General features: G+C 45.1%; 1 protein-coding gene across 1 annotated transcript in view; it reads left to right on the top strand.

Moving 5' to 3' along the window:
- Dock1 (dedicator of cytokinesis 1) overlaps positions 1-22,219 on the top strand; it is a 510,172-nt gene that overhangs the window by 90,471 nt on the left and 397,482 nt on the right. Inside the window, exons 13-19 of the mRNA XM_052196505.1 lie at positions 2,783-2,908; positions 6,582-6,706; positions 7,957-8,055; positions 8,965-9,037; positions 14,044-14,147; positions 14,860-15,043; positions 19,831-19,928. Of these exons, the coding sequence (XP_052052465.1) occupies positions 2,783-2,908; positions 6,582-6,706; positions 7,957-8,055; positions 8,965-9,037; positions 14,044-14,147; positions 14,860-15,043; positions 19,831-19,928 (809 nt within the window). The remainder of the gene's footprint in view (positions 1-2,782; positions 2,909-6,581; positions 6,707-7,956; positions 8,056-8,964; positions 9,038-14,043; positions 14,148-14,859; positions 15,044-19,830; positions 19,929-22,219) is intronic.

Here is a 22,219-nt window from a genome sequence, read left to right as displayed (position 1 = left end):
TGTTCTGGAAAAGGGAGCTTGGCTTTACCCCACTTTCTGGCCAACTCCATCTAGAATGTTTATGGATGATAGCCTTTGTACATAGAGCAAGTTTAAACTGAACCAAGGCCTCACCCCTTATAGATTACAGGTCTTCCAGTTTGCCCTGCATTTTTAAACCACAGGGTGTCTCCTCAGAGGAAGAAGCTACTACAAGGCCTGGCCGCTCCCTTATTTCTGGCTCAGCAATCCCGACCCCAGCAGACTTCCAGTTCCTTTTGTAGCTTCCTCACTATGCTGTGTTTATCGCAGAGTCACATAGGATAAATGGTAATAGTGTTAGGCCCACATCAAAACTGCCAGGCTCACGGGTCACAGCCAGAATCTGTGAGCTACACAGCAATGGCATAGGTTCTGGCTGGTACCTGGATGGGGTTGATAACAACTGGTATCTTGGACTACCAAAGAGTAGAGAGAGGATTCAGATCCCAGTTGAGAACGAGAGACAAAAATGTCCATGGGATTTTCAAGGGGGCTGCAAGTGTCTTTCTGAATGAACATGCTGAGTCGTTGCATACTGATAATGCAAAGAAACCCTTTGCATATTGAGTCAGCAGCATTACTGAGCCAACAGCATCACTGAGTCAGGTTAAGCTAGACCTTGACCTTTCCTCCAGCACTCACACTTAGAAACTAGGTCATTCGTAGGTGAGTTGAGGGAGGCTTGGACAGGGCAGACACTCCTGGGTGTTCTGGGCTCTTCTTGTGGGCTCCTGTTTCTATCAGAATAATCCAGGTCCCTCCTGATGCCTGCTCATCTTCCCGGTCTTAGCCAGAGGACCCAGAATGGATGACAAGGAGATGATAATCTTTGCAAGAGCCAGTGGATTTCTCCACACTCACCTCCCCATGTGCCTCCTCTCAGCTTGCTCTAGGCTTGGGCTGATTCCATCAAGTTTTCTTGTCACAAAGAAAACAAAAACAAAATCATGAACATCCTCTTTTCTTTTGGTTGACTGAGCCTTTTCTTGACTGAGTCTTGTGCATGCATAGTAAGCATAGCGTCACTGAGTCTTTTCTCTTTAATCCGCATGATTCTGGTTCCTGCCTCTGAGTTCTGGATATGTGTATTGGCAGCAGATCCTAACGCCCATATTCGCCTCTGTTGTTTGAGAAGTGATGAATACACATTGTGTGTTCCAACACATGTCAATTCTAAACATACTTATTCTTTGAGAACTGGCCTCGTTTTCCCCTGTGAGGAATGTGCTTTGAACACTGTGTAATCAGGACTATTTAATCTCTGTATTTCAATTGTAACAAATTGCATTGTGTAACCTATACTCTACTTATCCACCCAGATATTTGAGCAGGCTGTTTGTGAGGATATATGAAAGGCAGCCTCTCTGATGGTACTTAAGGTTACTAGGTTTAGTTTGCTGGACTGTATGGTAGAAGCAGGGGAGAAAGGGACAAGGTAAAGTAACCAGCCCCTTGAGGGTCTGTTAACTTTCTGCATTGCCCAGTGCTGACTATTGTCCTTTAGTGTGAGCTAGAAAAAGGAAGCCTGTAGCCTGGATGTGAGGAGATACAGACAGTCCCTGGGAGAATGGGCTAGGGAACACAATGCAAGTCCTTTACAGTTCTTTGTGCACATATGCAGTGCATTTCATGAGGCATGATACATGTGCCCTTTTCTCGGTGCCATCCTCTGATGTCATTCATTGCGATCCCCTCTCCTGGGCACCTTTCTCTCCTTGGGACTCTGTCATGATCTGGAATTTTCTATCATAGAGAAAAAGGAAAAAGGAAACTTGTAGAAATGGCACCACCGTAAACAAGTTGTGCGGGCAGTTCCGTGTCTGTGGCTCGGTCTGCTTCTCCGCCCTGTATAGTACCTGCTCCTTGGCATCTGCTGAACTTCATTCTTTCCTCACCAACATCTGCACTTCTCTTTCTGCCTGAGGGCCAAAGGGACACCTTGCTGCTCAGCTCCACCCACACTCCCCTTCCCACTTGGGTTTCACACTTTGACCATGTGAATGACCCATTCATTTCCTGTCTGTCATCTCTCCAGCTCCTCCTCAGCATGAGTTGCAAGTGGAGAGAACCCTCCACACATGCTGTGGGACTTTCTCTTGCCAACAGTGTGCTCCTTGGAATGTCACCTGGAGCAGGCTTTCGTGTGGAGAATGGTGCTGAGACATCTAAGGATGCCCAAAGCAGGTGCTCTGAGGGCCACCTTCCTTCCTGCCTTTTGTCTTCCCAGAGTTCTCTGTTTTTGACCCCAGGTTGGCCTTTCCAAGCCCCTCCAAGGTCTTAGGCTCAAGTGCTGGCTTGCAGCCTCTCCTGACTCAGTATTTTCCTTTAACTTCCACCTGCAGCTGCTGGGTTATTTTCATGTCAGATCCCTGGCTTGCTCTTGAGCCTGGGATCTCCTCAGAGCATCATGGTCCTCACTGGTCTCCAGATGCAGACCTCCATGGTGGGTGTGAGTCTCTACATTTCTTCCTGCCTTTCTCAGCCTCTACCATAAATATCACCTCTGATTTCTCCTAAATTGAGATAATGCCAAAGAACTGTTTGTCCTTGCCACATATAGGGTCCACTTCCCTTCCATCTCACAAACTTACTGTTCGATTTCACAGGCAAAAGTTTGTACCTGGACTGACTGTGTACCTATTGTCTGGACATTTTCCTGAATATTTCTGTTTATGATGCTGCTCCGTAGGTTGAAAGTTTTTCAGCCATTGAGATTGTCTTTAGCCACACACTTGAGGTAAACATGACTTTGTTTTTCCAGGTTTGTGGGTAACCTTGAAATTACTTCCTGGAGACATCCATCAGATTCGGAAGGAGTTTCCTCACCTGGTGGACAGGACCACAGCTGTGGCCCGCAAGACAGGATTTCCAGAGATTATCATGCCAGGTAAGGTTAGCCTCTCTCATGGCCTTTGAGCTCCACGCAGAGGTCACTAGCCATGAACAGTGATGACGTATGGATAGGAATGTGCAAAAGCTCTTGTAGAGGGAGTGGAGACCACATGACATGTACGTTGGCATGCCAGGGGTTGTTAAGAATAGCTTTAGTGCTCAAGGGCTGAGACCACACAGTAGTGGGATATACACTTTGGTCTCTGGGCTTCTTGTAGGATACTACAAAGCTCACACGTGGAGAGGCTTGGACAAGCATAGACTTAGGTATTTGATCAAAGGAAGGAAGGAAGGAAGGAAGGAAGGAAGGAAGGAAGGAAGGAAGGAAGGAAAGAAAGAAGGAAGGAAGAAAAGAAAGAAAGAAGAAAAGAAGGAAGGCAGGAAGGAACAAAGGAAGGAAGGAAAGAAGGAAAGAAGGGTCAGATACCCAGGCCAGTGGCAATCCAGTCAGAAGGATGATGCTTTCCTTGGGACCTGCTCAGGGGTGTTCATTACCCCACTGATGGAGCTCTGGCTCAGCCATGTATTTTAAGCTGCTTGAACTAATACAAGAACATTTTTCTTTTCTATTTAACAACACTTTCCAGTTTCTAAAAAATCCATATCAATAATCTGATATTGTTATTGATATCTGCCCTTGGGATGCATGTTCATGTTTATCCTTAATGTATACTTTGGTTTGCAGCTAATTTTTATTTGTGTAGTCTGGGTTGGTCCACAGAAGGAGCTTGGGTACTTCAAGACTGGTGTTGACTAATTCCAATCAAAATTAAACTACAGCCCAAAGTCATGTGGGTAATAGGCATTGATGGGGTCAAGCCTCACCATGGTCAACAGAAATGGCCTCGGTTGTAGGTCCCTAATGCTGCATGCTGTGGGAAAAGGAGTTTAACTCCCTAGGGCCCCTGCCGCCCCAGGCATTGCTTTTCTTATTTCCTGTAACCGTAGGAAGTTGCTTTCCATTCTATTCACCTTTTAGGACTGGTATGGGTTATTGGCTACTCCGTCTGCTGACATGACAGGTAACTGAAGTGTGCTAGCCTGGATAACATTGTTGCTCCCTGTATAGGTATGGCATGTCTGTCTTGTTCATGGAAGTGTGATGGATGATTTGTGAACTTACCGTTTATATTTGAACCCGAGATGTACCTGCGTGGGAGAGGGTAGTGGTGCGTTTGATTGGTCCTTTAGGATACCCTCACATTTATAGATGTCTTAGGATTTTTTTTGCCCCTCTCTGTAACTATGACAAAATACTCTGACAAAAACAATTTAAGGGAGAAAGAGTTTCTTTTAGCTCACCATTTAGAGTCTAGTTCATCATGGCGGGCTTAATAAGCCTGAAGCAGCATAATAGCTGGACAGCTGTCTACCCTCCATGCTGTTAGGATCTATTTTCCTATTAATAACCCCGAGTTATTACTTTGTATTTACTATGTTCCATCTGAGCTTCTCTTAACTTCAACTGGGTAGCCCTCAGGGCCATGCTCTCTTGACCCTTAACCCAAGCTCTCCTTCCTCCTCTCCTGCACGTTTTCTTTCCTCATGGTCCCACTCTCTTCCAAGTCTTCAAAACCTAAATCCCATCTATGTCTCTTCTGCCCTGCTATTGGCTGTCAACATCTTTATTCACAAATCAGAATTAAGTCGGGTGCAGGGTCACAGGGTCTGCATGCAGACTCTAGATCTTAGCATTACAGTAAACAGTAAGAGATAAACTGCCAATATCTTCTAGCCCCTAACGTCTTCTTTATTATTAAGCGACCAAGGGTAACTCACTCCAGCTTGAATCCTTCTCTAGGAGCCTCTCAGTATGTCTGCCTAGCGTTTGCTGAAAGTCTGTGAACCATTCTGCCAGGTTTATCTACTGCAAGTATCTTTTATCCTCCTATGATTGTACAGAATCATTTCTCTGCGGGAATGATGGACATAGGTGTGAGGCTGTGGTTCTTCATCCCCTTGAGACCTGATAGCCCAAGCTACTTCTCTACTTGCTGAGGATTTTAGCAAACATATATAGCCTTCAAATAAAATAAAATAATATGATTTTGAGAGCTAGAGTGATATAGCTCAGTAGGTAAAATACTTGCAAGGACCCCGAGTTTTAAATGCCCAGAACCCAGGTAAAAAGTGATGGGCATGGTGACACGTGCTTACATGGAGTGGATTTGGAGAGAGGCAGATTCCCTGAAGCTTCTAGGCTAGCCAGCCTATTGAATTGGTGAGGTCTAGGCTGGCGAGAGACTGTCCTGAAGTCCAAGGTGGATGGTTGTATTACACTTGGGGTTGTCCTCTGGCCTTCACAGCTGTACATACAGCTGTGTGCACATAAGCATACAAGAAAAGATTATGGGTTTTGTGTTTTGATAGAATTTTCAGGCTAAGAAACATACAATTGAGGTGCAACAAACCAATGAAGCTGTTGAGTGGTGTGAAGGGACTCCCCTGAGGCCCCATAGCTGATAAGTGGTAGGTCTTAGGTGTGACGTCTTGCTTCCCGCAGCCCCAGCCTCATGTTTGAATCTTTTTAACCTCTTTGTGGGGAGGATCTGCCATGGTAGCCATGCTTCCCTCTCCAGCAGCTATCATGGCTGTCGGAGCAACCCACTGGGACCATTACAATAATGACTTTTAAATGCAACTTTAATTTAATAGTTGGATCCATTAAAAGCCAAAATAGAGCAGTTTTTTTTAAAAGGACAATAAACAACAACAACAACAAAGCAAGAAAAGGCTTTTTCCCTTAAGAAAAGTCCTCCCCCTTAAGCACAACTGGGATCTGATGCTCTCTGCTTTTCTGTGCAGAGCTGGATGGGGCGAGGGTGGGGCCAGGCAGCCCGAGACCTAGTTAGCAGGTCAGCAATAATGCTTCCTTTCTATCATGAAGCAAAGGAGGCTTGCAGCTTTTCCAGCTCTCACATTCTTAACAGAAAGGAGACACAGTTGTTCTAATCTGCCCTCATCACAATTAAAGGTCCGCTTTATACTAAAATGTATGAGATTTATGTGATGGAGATTTACTCTTGATATCCCAGCACTTGGAAGGCTGCGGCAAGATTCCTGTAAATTGGGGGTCTCCCTGGGCTACAAGTGAGACCCTAAATAAAATCAAAAGAAAACAAGAACCTACCCTTGCCCCTTGCAGTTCTCTTTTGTTCTTCCCACTTGATCCCGACAGGACAGCTACCTGCTAGAAGAGAAGAAACACATAGACACTTCTCTGTGACCTGCCCCTGCCCCGGGTCTTGGTTCTCACTCTCAGTAGGCTTTCAGTTCAAGGCTTGAATTCAGACAGTTCAAAGGAGAACTAGCAGAAAGAAATGCTACTTCTCTTTTGCATGTGTGTGCTGGCTGCTGAGGACACAGTACTGAGGGCACATAGTCCACGGGAGGCTTACAAGTGTCTCTGTTGATCACGGGATGCTACAAAGGGTCTAGGTTCATATAGCTCTGTCAGTGGCATTAGGGCCATTCTGAATACCTCACAGAGGCGCAGAGATCAAGTTGATACAAATAGGTTTTGCCATGCCTTAGAAGCCCAGACTGTTTTGTAGGAAATATTTCAGAACCATCTAATGCAGTATTTATAAGTGCTTCTAACAATTTGGATAAATTCACAGTTACGCTATGAATGATGGATTGCTATTAAAGATATAATTTTCCCCCAGGTGATGTTCGAAATGATATCTATGTGACATTAGTTCAAGGGGATTTTGATAAAGGCAGTAAAACAACCGCGAAGAACGTGGAGGTGACGGTGTCTGTCTATGATGAAGACGGGAAGCGATTGGAGGTATCTCTTTATGCTGAGTCTTGTCTGTAGAGCTCAAGTTCAACTCTGTAAACGTCCACCTCGACTCTGCTGCAGGGACTGAGGTGGTTTTGATTGACTGTGTTATCTTGTATGCTGGGATGTGTATTGGTGCCTGCTTCCTTTTTTCCCTGTTTGCCATTGTGTCCTGAGGATTCAGGCCACTAGCCTGTCTCAGCGGTTCCCTGTAGATTTTTGAGCACATCTCTTGCTCAGACTTACAAAGGGACCTTGTTTCTTACTGTAATCCCACAGAGGCAGGTCAGAGACCATTACGTTCAATATCTGAGAGATGAGAACATGGCATCTGAGGAATAACACTATGTGCTCAGGGTCGGAGAATGAGGTGGACTTCTAGCATCATCTGTCTTATCTCTCACATGCCCAGTGTGGCCAATACTCCTCTTCATGACAAAACAGCCAGCAGAATCCTCCAGAGTGGCCCAGGGGCTGTGGTTCCCTCTGATGTGCACAGCGGGTGTCCCTCTAATTACCACTGGACTAGACAGCAATTGCTGGGCAGGTCCTTGGGCTTGGCTGTGCGCACCATGGCTCACCTCGTCTCTCTATGTCTGGCCTTGTCTTATGTCACTTATTTCTCTAGAAGCCTTGATGTATACTGCCTGGGCCTCTTGGGCATTAGTGGTATGAATCTGGTTGAAGTTTGCCAGGCAATCCTCATGGCTAGAGGAATGAATCTTGCTACCTCCTGTTTGGTGGGCAACTTTTGCTTTTAGGCCTGCTGAGTAATTTGAAGTGGGTTGGGGAGGAGACAGGGGAAGTAGCAGTCAAGGTTTGCCCCATGCTTCATAACTGTCTGTACCTCCATGGTCTGAGGCTATTGTATAGCCTGCCCACTGGCACAGGCAGACCTGTCTCTTCATTCTGGGGACCAAATGCAGTGGTTCATTGGCAGTCTGGGTGACCACCTCTCCTCCTTCAGTGGGTGGTACAACAGGAATGTGTAGGGGCAGGGAATATGTATGCAGTACCTGATGCTAACACTTTTAAAAACGAAATAATCAAAAAATTACTTATTTTGTGTGTGTGTGTGTGTGTGTGTGTGTGTCTGTGTGTACACATGCCTACACATACAGGAGTCAGTTCTCTGCTTCTACTGTGCAGGTACTGGGATTGAACTCTGGTTGTCAGGCTTGGTACCAAGAGCCTTTAGCCGCTGAGCCAGCTCAGCTTTTCTAACACGAACTCTTTCTTTACTATGCCTTCTAAAGCACGTGATTTTCCCGGGTGCCGGTGATGAGGCGATCTCTGAGTACAAATCGGTGATTTATTACCAAGTGAAGCAGCCTCGCTGGTTTGAGACCTTTAAGGTATTGAATTTCTATGGTCATTTCATCCCTGGGGGCTGATTGTGACATCCTCCTTCACACCACAGAAAACAAAGTTGCTCAAGTTTGGCAAGGACCTACCCTAGTAATTCCTCTAGTACATTTACCCTTATCTCTCTCAAATGTAAAAAAAGGACTTGGATGAAGATGAAGATCTTGTCACATCTTCAAGATAGCTATGGTTTTTCTCTCCCTGAGTCTGGTGTGGGTGTGGTCTGCTGCCTCTACCACATAGGAAGGAGCTATCAGTGTGGAGGGGTTATTGTCGAGAACTGGGTCTGCTTTCTGTGACATTGTCACAATGCTTTCCTGGTGTAGATCACAGTACCGTGATACCCCACGGTCATGTGTAACCCCTACCACCACCCCAGCACCTATCCTAAGAACCTGAATTGCATAAAATAAAGCCTGGCCCCTGGAATATAGATGCTGGCATGAACATGAGGGGCAGCCTTTGCTTACAGGCCACACACACACACACACACACACACACACACACACACACACGAGGCCTTGTTCGTTGGCCGTCATGTAACAGGAAAGCTTCCTTGCCGCAGCTGCTGATGGGATGTAGATACCTTTATGTGGTGGCTACAATGAAGACAACGACTTTCAAAAATAGAATCTGAGCAGTGTGCATCTGAGTGTTAACACAAAAAATATCTGGCTGTCTCGCAGAGTTGGCTTGGTGTCCTTCACAATATTATCTTGTTTAAATTTTCAAAAGACATTTTGCCTTTGGCAGAAATCATATATGGATAAGATAGACAGTGTTTTCATTTCTCTGGTGCCTGAGTGTTTATCCTGCTGCTGATAACTAGGCTGAATTAAGCACTTCCTGCTGGAAAATGTTGGGATAGGTACTCACACATCCCCATCTGATTCTTCAAGGTGGCCATCCCCATTGAGGATGTGAACCGGAGTCACCTTCGATTTACCTTCCGCCATAGATCCTCGCAGGACTGTGAGTAATGGGCCACTTTATCGGTGTTTGTTTTCAAGGAAAAAGCTTAGCAGGTAGCATCTGCTCTGAATTGCTTTAGGACATGGCTGTCATTTACAGTGATGTCATGGCTCCTGGACCATTTCTTTTACCTGAACTTGCCCCCGGAGAACATCATGGAACAGACATCACGAAAATTCATTTTCTGCTTACCTTTGGGATGGGTGGCGCACCTGTTTCTTGTTCCTCTTTCTCATGCCTCTCTTTCTCATCTTTAAAGATTTTATTTTTACTTGTCTGTATGTGTTGAGTGTTGGTTTGGATGTGAATTCAGCCACAGATGTCAGATCCCCTGGAGTGGGACTTGCACACTGTTGTAAGCTGCCCTGTCTAGATGCTGTGGACTGAGCTCAGCTCCTCAGCAGGAGTGCTTAACCGTGAGCTATGGTTTCAGCCCCATTTCTTCTTTGACCCACCCCATGCCAGTCCATCAGGAAAGTCACTAAAACACAACAAACCATTTGGAAAATTGCCTCTTAGTGTTCTTTGTCTTAGAATGGAGAACTTGAACCCTCTTTGTATTTGTTGGTGATTGCTGGAGCTTAGCGGGAACTCTCGTAGGCATTAGTACAACCTTGCCCTTCACACCAAGCCTAGAGGAAGGAACATGACTTCACATTTTCTCCTTTTCTGAAAGATTTGACCTCTGATTACTGAAGCTGGTTCCATCACACAGATCAAATTTAGAGTCTGCGAAGGATGCAGCTCCATGCTAAACACTAAACTATCATGGAAGGATGATACAATTACTTCCTGTCCTCCAATGACTGAAATATGTGACGCTGAGTTGGGTCACTTGCCCCCGGAGAACATCATGGAACAGATATCACGAAAATTCATTTGCTATACTTATAGCTAGATGGGATCTGTGAGACAGGTGAGCTATGTAATATATAGCGTGCCTCAGACGACCACATGGGGACCACACAGGGAGGCAATTAGTTCTAGACTCTGTTGCAGATTCCTAAGCATACGTACGTCCATCTGATCTTTGCCTAGGACAGAAATGCTATCCGTTAGCCCATCTTCCGCACACTGCTGCCTCCTGAAATGACTCTGTTACTGTAATGAAGTTCTCCTCTGTCTCCATTTGATAGTTTCTGGGGACTCAGGCCCTCCCTGTGGTCAGGGGTATGTGGCGGAGGATGAAGCTACCCAACAGTGGTCTGCTGGGCCGAATTATGCCAAGGCTTATTGGTGAGAGAAGCCTGAGCCTTTGGGGGAGTTGGAAGGGAGAGGACATAAGTTCTGCAGAGCTGGAGAGCCATATGTGAACATCAGCTTACAAGATGTTCAAGTCCAGAAAGCGGTTAAACAAAGTCTCTAGAACAGCCAGGAGCCCATGTGGTGGATCAGTATGGGATAGAAGGAGAGCATGCATCCACCTCTCACAATCCCATCCTAGCAGTGAGAAAAGGTCAGGAGTTGAGTTAGAGGGTCACCAGAAGTCAGTTTAAATGTGAGATGTAAGTGAGTGAAGAGGTGGGGTTTCCCCATTGTGTTTGTCTTAGGGCTAGGCCATGTTTGGGCCAGAAGGCAGAGGGACAGAATCTGGTCAATGCACATAGTGCGCTGGATTGCTAAAACCCTGGGGTGATGGGCACACTCACTGACTGTGAGCCTCCATTCTTGAGGCTGGTATGGGAGATTCAACATGTTGTATGGATCAGACATACCCAGAAGCCCTTGCTCAGTCAGTGTTCCTGGCCTGAATTCTTGTGTTATATGTGAGGAACTCTGGATAGAGGCTTTTGAGTTCATGGCCTCTAAAACAGTTTAGGGTCTAGCCCGTCGTGTCTCAGTGTTATACTACAGTGCCTCTGGGGAATGACTTCCATCTCCTGGTCTTTGTTATTGCCTGTCTATACAACAAGGACATGGAGAATCCCCTATTGTAGACTCTGGGCTAAGTGGTGGCATGGGGTTAGTATGCAGGACCACCTGAGGAATGCTAGTCAGGAATAAAATGTGAGCTGATAGAAATGGTGTGTAGACAGATGGGTTCTTGTGAAAGGGCTTTTTTTGGGCACAGGTGTGACTTGCTCAGGTGCAATAGCCCAGGTGTGGTCAAGATGTAGGCCAGCACTCTGAAGGGACAGGATAAGCTTAGGTACTCTTAGAAAGGTGTGGAGAGACCATCTGTAGAGCAGGCTTGGCTTCCAGACACACATCATCCCAAGGCTGGTAAGAGGCTGTGGGGCCTCCAGGTTCTGAGGAGGAAGCACAGAGGTAAGAGATCTAGACTCTATAGAGGACTGTGTCAAAATTACTCTGGAGCCACTTTCTTAACAAATTCATTCCCCTTAATTAATGAATTACACTGGGTCAGAGGAAGATCTCTAGCATTCTAATTTTCCAAATCCTTGTTTTTCTCGTCAGTTTTAAGTACTCATTACAGACAAGATGCTATCACCCGACATGCCAAGACACATTTGCATAATTAATGAAGTCTCCAAGGCCACAGCTTACGTGGCTCTGGAGACATGTTGCGCATTGTAAAAGTGATGCTCATGAGATCTTGTTTGCCAGCTACTGAGGGAAGCTGTAGGGGCTGCCACAGCTGGGTATGAGTACACATACCCTGGGTCTGAGAAAGAAAGAATTCAGTACACACTGTCTACCTTTGCTGTTCACTAGCCACACACAAGCTGCTTCGCACCTTAGAGCAAGGCCTGGAGAAGAAGCAATGGGATGCCCCCTGTCATGATCTATGTTGCAGTAGCTTGGCGTTGACATATAAGGACATGCCCTACTGGCAACTTGTTGTCCATGTAGGCATATCTGTTTATGTGTTACACATATGTCTAGCCAGAAGCTGAGTCTTTCTAGATTGGAGCAGGCTTATCAGGGTGGGGCAGCTCTGGCTATTCTTCAAGAACATGTATGTTGCTACTATATAGTTTACAGGACTCTTGTGAGTTTGTGTTAGAATAATCCATTTGCTTTTGTGGTGGCTCTTAGCAAACATGTGCTGGACAGCGACCATTCCTTGAGTGCTGAAGATGCTGTGGTAATGAATGACATCCCTTTTTAGTGCCACTCAGTGGTAGGCTCAGTAGATGCTGTTGGCTGATTATTGCCATTGAATGCATGTCCAGAAATTGCTGCTCCTCTACGGGCTCAAGCTTAGCAGGAATGGGTCCTTATCACTTGATACTGATGTCTCTTACATGTTCTGCTGCTCTTCATAGAGCTGTGCTTTAGATTCATAAGACATATCTGTTCTGTTTTTATGTCTCTTATGTTTTTGTTTGATTGACTGTCTTTTAATTAGCAAGTATCTACTGAGCTCCTATGGTATATAAGGCAGTGCAACTATCAAAATGCATGAGATATGACTTCTTGGGCAGTGAGGTCACGGAGTGACAGTTTTGAGCTCCTCATCTGGAGGAGGATGGGTGTGTGCTCCTTCCATGTCTCACTTCTGTCCTTCCCTTTCTGACAGAGTTTTGAATACTCACTCTTGACACTCTTGGCAGCTTGTGGAAATCATCTCTTGAGTCTTGCTTCTTGTTTGCGACCCTGCTTTACCTGTCCTTGCTGTTATATGGCTCCCACTCATGACTTGCCAGCCACATTGCCCTTCCATCCCCAGCTGGGTCCTCATTGCTCCTGGACATTGGTGTTGCACCTTTTCTTCCTGGTATGTGGTCCATCTACCTTCTCAGATCTACCTTCTCTGACCACCCTCCCACAGGGCCTCTGATCCTTTATTCCTGTGCAAGTCTCCAGGTTTTGCTTCCTTTGTGATGTAAAAGAGCTTACCTATTTGTTGGTCCTCTCCCTAACTAGTGCTAGTACTTGTTTTTCAGGCTTTATTTCATGTGTTGGAAAATGGCATACATACAGACATATACACATTCACATGTATACACACATATTCACATATACACACATACACATAGATATATAACTATACATATACACTGATACATACATGTATACATACATAGACACATCTACAGATGTGTACATATACACAATGCACCCGAAAATATACATATTCATGCATGTATACACATATATGCACATATACTTGTGTATACATGCATATACATACATAAGCATAAACACATGGACATACAGATACACACATAGATTTACAGATACATATATATATATAATATATATATATACACACACATATGTTCACTTATAGACACACAGAAACATACATATACATGCATATATATATATAGTATATGTATACATACCTACTCATGTACAACCCCACACGGACACACATACATACTCAGTAACCCTTAGATTTCAGGGCTCAGTAGACAGACACTAGCAGTGACATAACAAATTCCCCACCCCCACATATCTGCTAGTGTTGAGGACCATGAAGAAAACCTATCATTCTGATAACATATGTGAGCGAGCAACTGATTGTTTTAGATGCTGTGCAGAAGCCTGAAGGAAGGGAGAGCATGAGCCCAGGATATAGGCCTGGCTGTTGCATTTTCTTCCTAAAGGCCCTAGAACTTCTCATGGGGGTCTTCTTGCCCCCAGAAGTAGGTGGTGTGCACGAGGACCCTGTGGTTTCTGTACTGCTAGGCAGGTTTCCTCCCTATACTGGCCCTTTGCCATGTCCTAGGCTTATTCTCCTGTTCACATCCCAGTCTCTCTGTTGCTGTTCAAGCCATGCCACGTTCACTTTGGTTCTTCCTACTTACTTTGAAATTGTAGCATTGTGAGCTTTCCTTCACTTTCTTCTGCAAACCTTCCTGGCTTTATTCTGGAATCAGCTCTCAGCATCCACAGTCTCTTCTTCCCTGACACATTGAACTAGTTTGCCAACAGTTTCTGATGGGAATCCTCCTGTTGGTGATTGTGGGGTTCACTCCTCCATTGGCTTCACCTGTGCATGTTGGCGATTGTCTTCACAAAGGTGTCTTTGTAGCATGTACTAACGCCACTTTATCCCAACTGTAGTTGAGGGTGATGATTGGTTTTCTTTGCAGCCAAGGATAAATCTGAGAAGATCTTTGCACTGGCCTTTGTGAAGCTGATGAGATATGATGGGACCACTCTGAGAGATGGGGAACATGACCTTATTGTTTACAAGGTGCGCACATCATCCTGGGGACCCTGGGAGCCCTGATTGGATCAGGCCCTCGTGAAGTCCTCATAAAGCCCTCACCCGAGCTGAGCTTTTCATGGCTGTGACAAAATACCTGAGCAAAACAATAAAGGGAGGCAGGGTGTTTAGGTGCTTTCAGCCCTTCCTGGTGGGAAGGGTATGATGGGGAGCTCATATCCAGGTGGCCAGGAAACAGAAAATAATACTGTGGGAGGAGACTTTGTCTTAGCCTGTCAGGTTCCCCATTCTTCATGTGTACTTAGTTTCGGGAGGTAACTTTTCCCTTGTAGTTTATTTTCTGTCATGGACACACTTAGATGTATGCTTTACCCAACTCCCAGAACTTCTCACTTCAGTCAAGCCTGTGATCAAGAAGAACATCACAATTGACATTTCTCACTGGAGGACAGAGCTGCTCTGTAGCATAGAGCTACATTTTATTATGGAAATGAACAGTTATGATGACCAGCCCTTTTGCTGTTCCTAACAACAGAAGGGGACAGGCAATAACACATTCCATGCTGTATATGAAGGCTGAGGATGGGAATTAATCCACAGGAAGAGGGAAGATTGTTAAAGTACATTGCAGAACACAGCATAGAAGGGGATTGAAAGAAGTCGGAATAATGAAGCATGTGAAACCTGTAGTGTGACCTCAGTGAGTATTGTTTGACACAATGTACAATCAAACCCACAGGCTGAAGCCAAAAAGCTGGAAGATGCAGCCACATACTTGAGCCTCCCTAGTACCAAGGGGGAGTTGGAAGAAAAGGGCCACTCAGCCACAGGCAAAGGAATGCAGAGTCTTGGAAGTTGTACCATCAGCAAAGACTCTTTCCAGATCTCCACGCTGGTGTGTTCTACAAAACTGACCCAGAATGGTGAGTTCTAGAATTCCTCCCTCTCAAACACATCCCTTTTGGCTGCTCGTGGAGTGGAGGAGTGTCTTGTGGGTGCACAGACGTCATTCACTCTGTCCTTTGATAAGGACCCACATAAATGTCGATGTGGTTGGGAAGAGGAAGTGGCATCCGTCAGAGTTTAAAAAAATCACACTTCTATTTTTGTCCGAGGATTAACTTAGCAGGGAGATTAAACAATGAATGGACTTATTTTTATTTTTAAATGTGTTTATTTGCGGTGTGTGTGGGGGCAGTCCGAGGACACAGTGGCTTCCTTCCGCTCTCTGTGTGAATAGTGGGGACTGAACTCAGTTCTTCAAGCTCATTGGCAAGCACCATAACCACTCAGCCATCTTGTCAGCTCTGCACTTCCTCTTTAAGATGCTTTACAGCCAAAAGAAGGAAACAAGGCATCAAGGAAAGTATACAAGATTTGAAATCACATCAGAGAAATGGAGTTGAACCTTGGGTTTAACTTAACCCTGGGAATGACCTTGAATAAAGATGCTTTTAACCCAGCCTTTCCTGCTGATACACATGTGAACTATGCCTGCTTCCAGAGCTTTCTGACTCTGGAACATACATGGTCAGATGTGAGGTACTCCCTTCTATGTGTCTTCCTCTGTCTTAATTCTCCTTGAGATAATTCCCAGTTACCTTTCTTTGGAGAAGTTGGTTGGCCTGACATTTTTAGGCCCCTTGCTTGCATTTCGAGATAAGACTTCCTTTCTGGTTCTCGCACACTAAGCGCAGCCTAATGTGGCAGGTCACTCATCAGCTGATGCCTCATGGCCCTGGGCTGGCTGAGTTCATTTCCCACTGCTTGCAGCGTCCTTAGAATCATGGCAGTCCGGTGGAGATACTTCTTATTCAGAGCACACCAGTACCGTGGCCGTGACTGTGTCTGGAGGAGGCAGAGGCTCTCTGCACAAATCCTTCATTTAAAAACTGCATCCTCCTAATGTGGCCGTATCACAGCTGTGCGGAGACTTTATGCTCTCTTGAAATGGAGCTTGAAAATCCAATTTTTTTCCCTCTTAACTGCCTGATATGAATTGTGATTATTAATGTCCGTCATTATCAGGAATCACATCTCTGTGTTGCCTGTCAGTCATGGCTGGAGTTTGAGATTTGCTGAGGAGCAGGCATCTTTTGGGCTTGTACCGGATTAACCTAGCACGAAGAAACCCGTCGTCCTTTGGATGATGGGACTCTGGAAGGGAGAAACGTTGCTGTTCTGAGGGCTTAGGTGTGCCAGCTCTTGTGTCAGATGTCTTTCAACCTTCCTCCACTTGCTGCTTCCATCTCTGATTCGCAGCTTTACCCGGGGAAGCTTTCCCACCATTGGCCTCTGGAGTGGGAGAGGCTGTAAGTCATGCAAATACATCTGGGTTGTTTGAGTCGATGTGAACACCGATACTTTGGGACCAGTTGGTTGCCAAGTCATCGTGGGTTTGAATCATTTCTGAAGGTCCTTGCTTTGCTGCCTGTGGTAATCTTCACCAGCAAATGACTCCCCTCTCCATCCCTGCACCTCCCAAAGAGACTGGATTTGTGCAAGTGGTGGGGGAAGGGAGGATTGTGCAGGAGCTTGGTCTCAGGGAAATGAGTCAGCTGTGTGGGCTCCAGCTATCGGCTAGACTGTGCAAAGACTGTCCCAGTACTAGGAAAGAGTTTTTCAGCGTGTACCCAAACTGGGGTACATGAGCTAATGTTTGTGCCTCATTCAATGCAGGCTAAGGATGGTGCCATTGGCCCCAAGTATGGTTTCAGCAGGTGCTGAGGTCTGCCTGCTCTGTGTCATTTCTCTCTTTGGAGGAAGCCACTGTCTTATATGTGGGTCAGTGTTCCCGATGCATTGCTAGTTGTCTGAATTTTGATCATAATTTCCAATCAAAACAAATCTCATCCGCAGTATCCTTTTAAAACTACACATCTGAGAATCTGAGTGGGGGAGGAGGGGGGAACCTCCCAGGGTGGTGAGTGGATTCCGTTTTCACCTTACAGCTCCTTGAATCTCACCATCTGCAGGGTGATTCCCTCCCTGGTACCCAGGGAGAGAGCCCTGGTCTCTGCAGCAGCTGTTGCCAAGCAACAAGGAAATTCCAAATGATGCTGCTCACTGAACAGAAGGAAGAATCTAGCTTTCATTTCATGCCAGCATTGATACCCCTTTTTGGGATTGTGCCATGCCAGGAGTATATAAGATGTGGGTGCCCTAGTTGGCACCTGAGTGTGGAGTCCCAAATTCTCCTCTGAGGGAATCATTTTCCTGAAACTATAATTTGTTCTCGCAAAGTTCCATTACTTAGGGAAAAAAGCAGGGGCTGAATTATTCATCAAGGTTTGTATTAAAGATCTCTGTCCTCAGCACTGTGTGGGCTGCCATAGGGGATAGGAAAAGAACTGTAAGATGTGATCCCTCATCTCAATTAGGTACTGTATAATGAGAGGGAAAGGAATCATGAAACAGAGACTAATTATGAATCCAGCTGTGCTGAGTCCCTGGGATGGAGGCCTTTCCTGACTGGGTAGCTCTGTGGGGGAGGGACAAGCTGTTTCCTTAAGCACTCCCCAATGAGGTGATTTATTAATTTTTTCTTATTTGAACTTTTTTCTCATATTTGCAGTACGGAGCCCAGATGGGCAGTACAAACATTATAATCCCAGTTTTTGTTGGGTGGGATGGGGTGTGGTTACTGAGGCAGGAGAATTTACAAGTTCAAATATGATCTGGGTTCTGCAATGAGCTCCAGGTTAGCCTGATCCATCTAAGGAGCCCTGACCCAACAAAACAAAACAAAACAAAACAAAACAAAACAAAACAAAACAAAACAAAAACAAAAAAAAAACCCACCAAAACAACAACCCCCACCTAAAAAAGGAAAAGAAAAATCCCAAACGAATAACAACAAAATAACACCCTCCCAAGAATAAGTAAATAACTAAAAATTGGAAGTTGAAGTATAGAGACCAGGCTCAGCCCAGTCATATGATACATGACACCAACTCGGAATGAAGGGGGCTTAGCTGATGCATTGGTCTCCATTAAAACAACATTGATCACTTGAGAGATGGAGATACAGCTTGATCAGAGGTGTCAGGTCAAGATGGTCCCTTTCTTGTTACTTTACTTTCTATTAGAATCACAACACGTCAACTTCGGCCCCAAATTTCTAGCTCCTTTCATATTTGAAGGATGGCTGCTAGTTGGCCTTTTATGTCTGCTGTTGGGATAAGCTTGCCTATGTGTTGTATTGTTGGATTCTTTTAGCTGCCCTGCAAATTATGCAGCATTGTACTCGCTGTTCAGACAAGGAGACAAGGGAAACTCCCTGCCCAGTGTTCTGTAGTTACTGTGTGACTCAGCTGGCTTTATATAATCCACACTGTATGTATGTGGGTGCTGAGTGCCGCCCCCCTCTGATTTACTCTTCTAGTCATCAGTGATGCCCAAGGTGATGAGAAACACATGAAAATCTGTATGGGGTGTAGGTGGCTTTTGTGTGGTCTGACTCTGAAATCAGAATGCATGTCTGTTTACCGAATTCTTACCTAGATCCAAAATTATAGGCTTGCTTTTAGTGTTAATGGGAGGCTTGGCTTTATTTATTTGTTTATTTGTTTATTTTGGTGCTTGTAGTCTCTTCTGAAGCCCATGCTCCCACTACTCACAAGCAGTAGATTAGAGGCAGTTTGCCAGTTGCATTTTTGTAAGTAATGGCATAGAACTATAATTGTAAGGGAGAAAGTATAGGCACGTGGGCTTTCTTAGACAGGGCTGGGATTCTGTCTTCCTACCTTAAAGAACATCTTAATGTCTTAAGCAAAATCCTTCAAGCTTTAAAAGAAAAAGAAATAGAGAAACCATCCAAAACCCCTCGAGGCCTGGGAAGATGTCTCTGTTTGTAGATTGTCTGCTCTGTAAGCATGAGGATATGAGTGTGGGTCCTTAGCACCCACATAGAAGCAAGCAGCAGTGTCGTGTATCTGTGTCCCTAGCACTTGGGAGTGGATGTGTACAGACAGTGCATTCCTGGAGCTCAGTGCCCAAACTCCAGATTCAGTGGGGACCCTGTTTTACAATGGTTATGGAGGAATAAATACTGGAGGCCGGGCCTCTATGCATATACTTGTGCCTGCACCTGTACACACACACACACACACAAACACACACTACAGATATATCCCCCTTCCTTTGGATCTTTGAAAGCTAGTACATTCAATCCTGGACTTTTCTGCTAAGACCCACAAACAGTACAGAGAGGGCAGCAGGCAGCTGCTCAAAGAAGATTCTCAATTCTTCACAGTCTTTGTGGTTCCACAGATTATCCACTTTGTAGTTGTAGGACTTAAATTTGTTTTATATTATTAAAATAATAGACATTTGTTCTTGAGCAGGAAGAGCCATTTGGGGGATAAGGGCTTGGCAGGTCTTCTGTGTGGGTAGCGTCTAGTAAGCGTTGCAGGGTTTAGCAGCTGCCTCCAACGGGTGGCGCTCACTCTCTGCCCCATTTGGTTCCTAAATGCATGCTGAAAGCTCCTACATGGAAATCATTTCATGCTAAATGTGACTGGAAATAGTGAATTCAACAATACTGCTATTACGTATGTTAGCACTTAGTAATGAAGTATTTAGCAAGTGAATCTTTTGAAATGGGGTTGCGTTTTCTGAGAAGTTTTAGCAGAGAACCTCACATACTACATGAATTCAAGACAAAGTCTTTGTTGTTAAGGGAGAGCTGATTCTGCTGTTCTGTTTGCAGTGGACCTTCTGGGGCTGTTGAAGTGGAGATCCAACACCAACCTCCTGCAGCAGAACTTGAGGCAGTTGATGAAGGTGGATGGTGGTGAAGTGGTAAAGGTAAGGCAGGCCGAGTCTTGTGTTTTGTGTCTGTAATATAAATACTGACTGGGGGAGGGCAAGATTCTGGTTATAATTGCTTAACAATGACTTAAGTCTGTATGTGCTCAGTGCTGCTGACCTCTCTTTGGAGGCGATAAGCTGCTTGACTTGGAAGGGTGAACTTTGAACCCATCTGCTCTGGGTGCTGTTTTCTCTTTTGATGAGTCCTCAGTGCTATGTTGATGGTGCTCGATGGCCTCCTTCAGCCATGCCAATCACTGCCTTCTTCTCTAGGTTCTTAGTGTTTCCTGGTACACAGTGGTCTGTTTTTAACCCATGAGGGTGTCCTGTTTATACTGGCCTGTTTCATTCTTACCGTGGTCATTGTCACCATCCTTGCTGCTGACTCTGATTCTTCACGTGACTCAGAAGTGACCAGGACAGCCAGCTCTGGGAGTGGTATACTGTTATAAGCTCCAAGGGTCAGATCCTTTTCTACCTGTGTGTGTGAGCTCATGTCCTAGCCTCACATTTTGACTCTGGAGAAACGTTAGGTACCACTAGTATGGTTTGCTTCCGCATGTTTTTGTTTTTAATATTTTCTTTATTTGAGAATTTCATACAATACATTTTGACTATATTCACCCCTCCTCCCTTTCCCCTCCTCCTCTCAACTCCTCTCAGGCTCTTCCCCTACCTCATATTCTCCTCTCCAACTTCATGTCCTTTTTGAAAAACAGTTTAAGAACCCATAGATTCCAACTTGTGAAGCCCATAAATTCCCATTTGCCAGAGCGTCGGGAGCTGCAACTTTCAAGAAAATAGACTCTCACTGTGAAGCAATTAACTGTTTCTAATGCTTCACTGAGTAGAGGGGGTTCATCTGGCTTGATCTTTTACAGGTCTTGTGCAGACAACCACAGTTGCTGTGTATTCGTGATCACAGCTAGCTGTCCCATCCAGAAGATACTTTCGATCTGAAACTTTTTGATCTCTGGCTCTTAACATCTTTTTAGCCCCTTGTTCCCAGTGGTCCCCAAACCTTGGTGAAAGAGTATGATAGAGTTGTGTGATTTGTAGCTGAGCACCCCGCAGGCACTCTCTGCTGTGTAGGTATGGTTCCTTGTTCAGACCAGTTCCATTCAGTGTTCTGACTGGGGGGCGGGCGGGGGGCCCTTCAGTCAGAGCAGTGATCTGAACCGTAAGCATCAGGTTCTGTCCCTTATGTTCTCTGATAGTTTGTGCTTCTAACATACTGCCTCCTCTTCCCGCTCCCCTACTTCTCCCATGTTCCGTGTAAGAAGCTTGAATGACATCCCCTTGCGCAAATGGAAATGTCATCATCCTCAGGCTGATCCCTCTGGGCCAGGGAACGCTAAGCTGGCCAGTGGCCTGTGATGTTTCATACATCATTTCTCCGCTGCTTGGTCTGCATTGGCTCTTCAGCTCTTCACCCTCTGTGAGAGGAGCATGCAGTAGGGGACTGTCTTATCTCTGGAAAATTAATTACTTAAAATGGCCTTAATTAACTAGCAATGTGCTTAACTTCGGCGTGAATTAATTTGGTTGCACTACTTTCCTGCATCCGTTGTGTAACCGCTCAAACATGCTCTCGCTAATCTTAAAATTTTAATCATCTCTTCAGTCCTGCTCTTGTACCAATGGCTTGGACAACATTAATTGCTTTTTAGACTTCCTTGGATTCTAAATCCCCAGTTCAGATGGAAACTGGGTGGATAAATGAAAGGACTTTAAAGAGGTGCATTTAATGAAATATTGTCTTTCGTTTTGAACCAGTGTCATGCATTCATGGTACTTCTATTGACTTGATGTCACATCAGGAAAAAAAAAGTCTAGAATTATCTTCTCCTCTTCTCCATTCTCCATAGCTAATATATTATTGTATCTGAATGTTCGCCCATGGAAGTGTTTTTCCTATCTCTCCCTTCTTCTGGTATTACTGGTTCTCCTGACTGGGTTGGGTCAACCTAATCTAGCCTTACCTGGTTTCTTCTCTCCCACCATATTCCATTTATGCTTGTTCCTGGGGAGATGAACTGAGTTGTCTTAAGCCATACAGTCTTGATGGTTAGTAGGACTCAAGCGGTATGGTTTTATAGGGCCCTTTCTTCTTTATTTAGAGACATTGATAGATGGTGGGGTATATTCCATTTATTCCATGACGCCCTTGTGTGTTTTCATAGCTGGTAGAGGAGGGACAGCAGTGCTTGATGGATTGAGAAAGGAATTTGTCCATGTAGTGGGAGAAATCAATTCACATGAAGATGGAGAATGATGATGGCTGCCTG

The sequence above is a fragment of the Apodemus sylvaticus genome, chromosome 1, assembly GCF_947179515.1.
Source record: "Apodemus sylvaticus chromosome 1, mApoSyl1.1, whole genome shotgun sequence".
NCBI classification, from domain to species: Eukaryota; Metazoa; Chordata; class Mammalia; order Rodentia; family Muridae; genus Apodemus; species Apodemus sylvaticus.
This window is presented reverse-complemented; position numbering and strand designations above follow the sequence as displayed.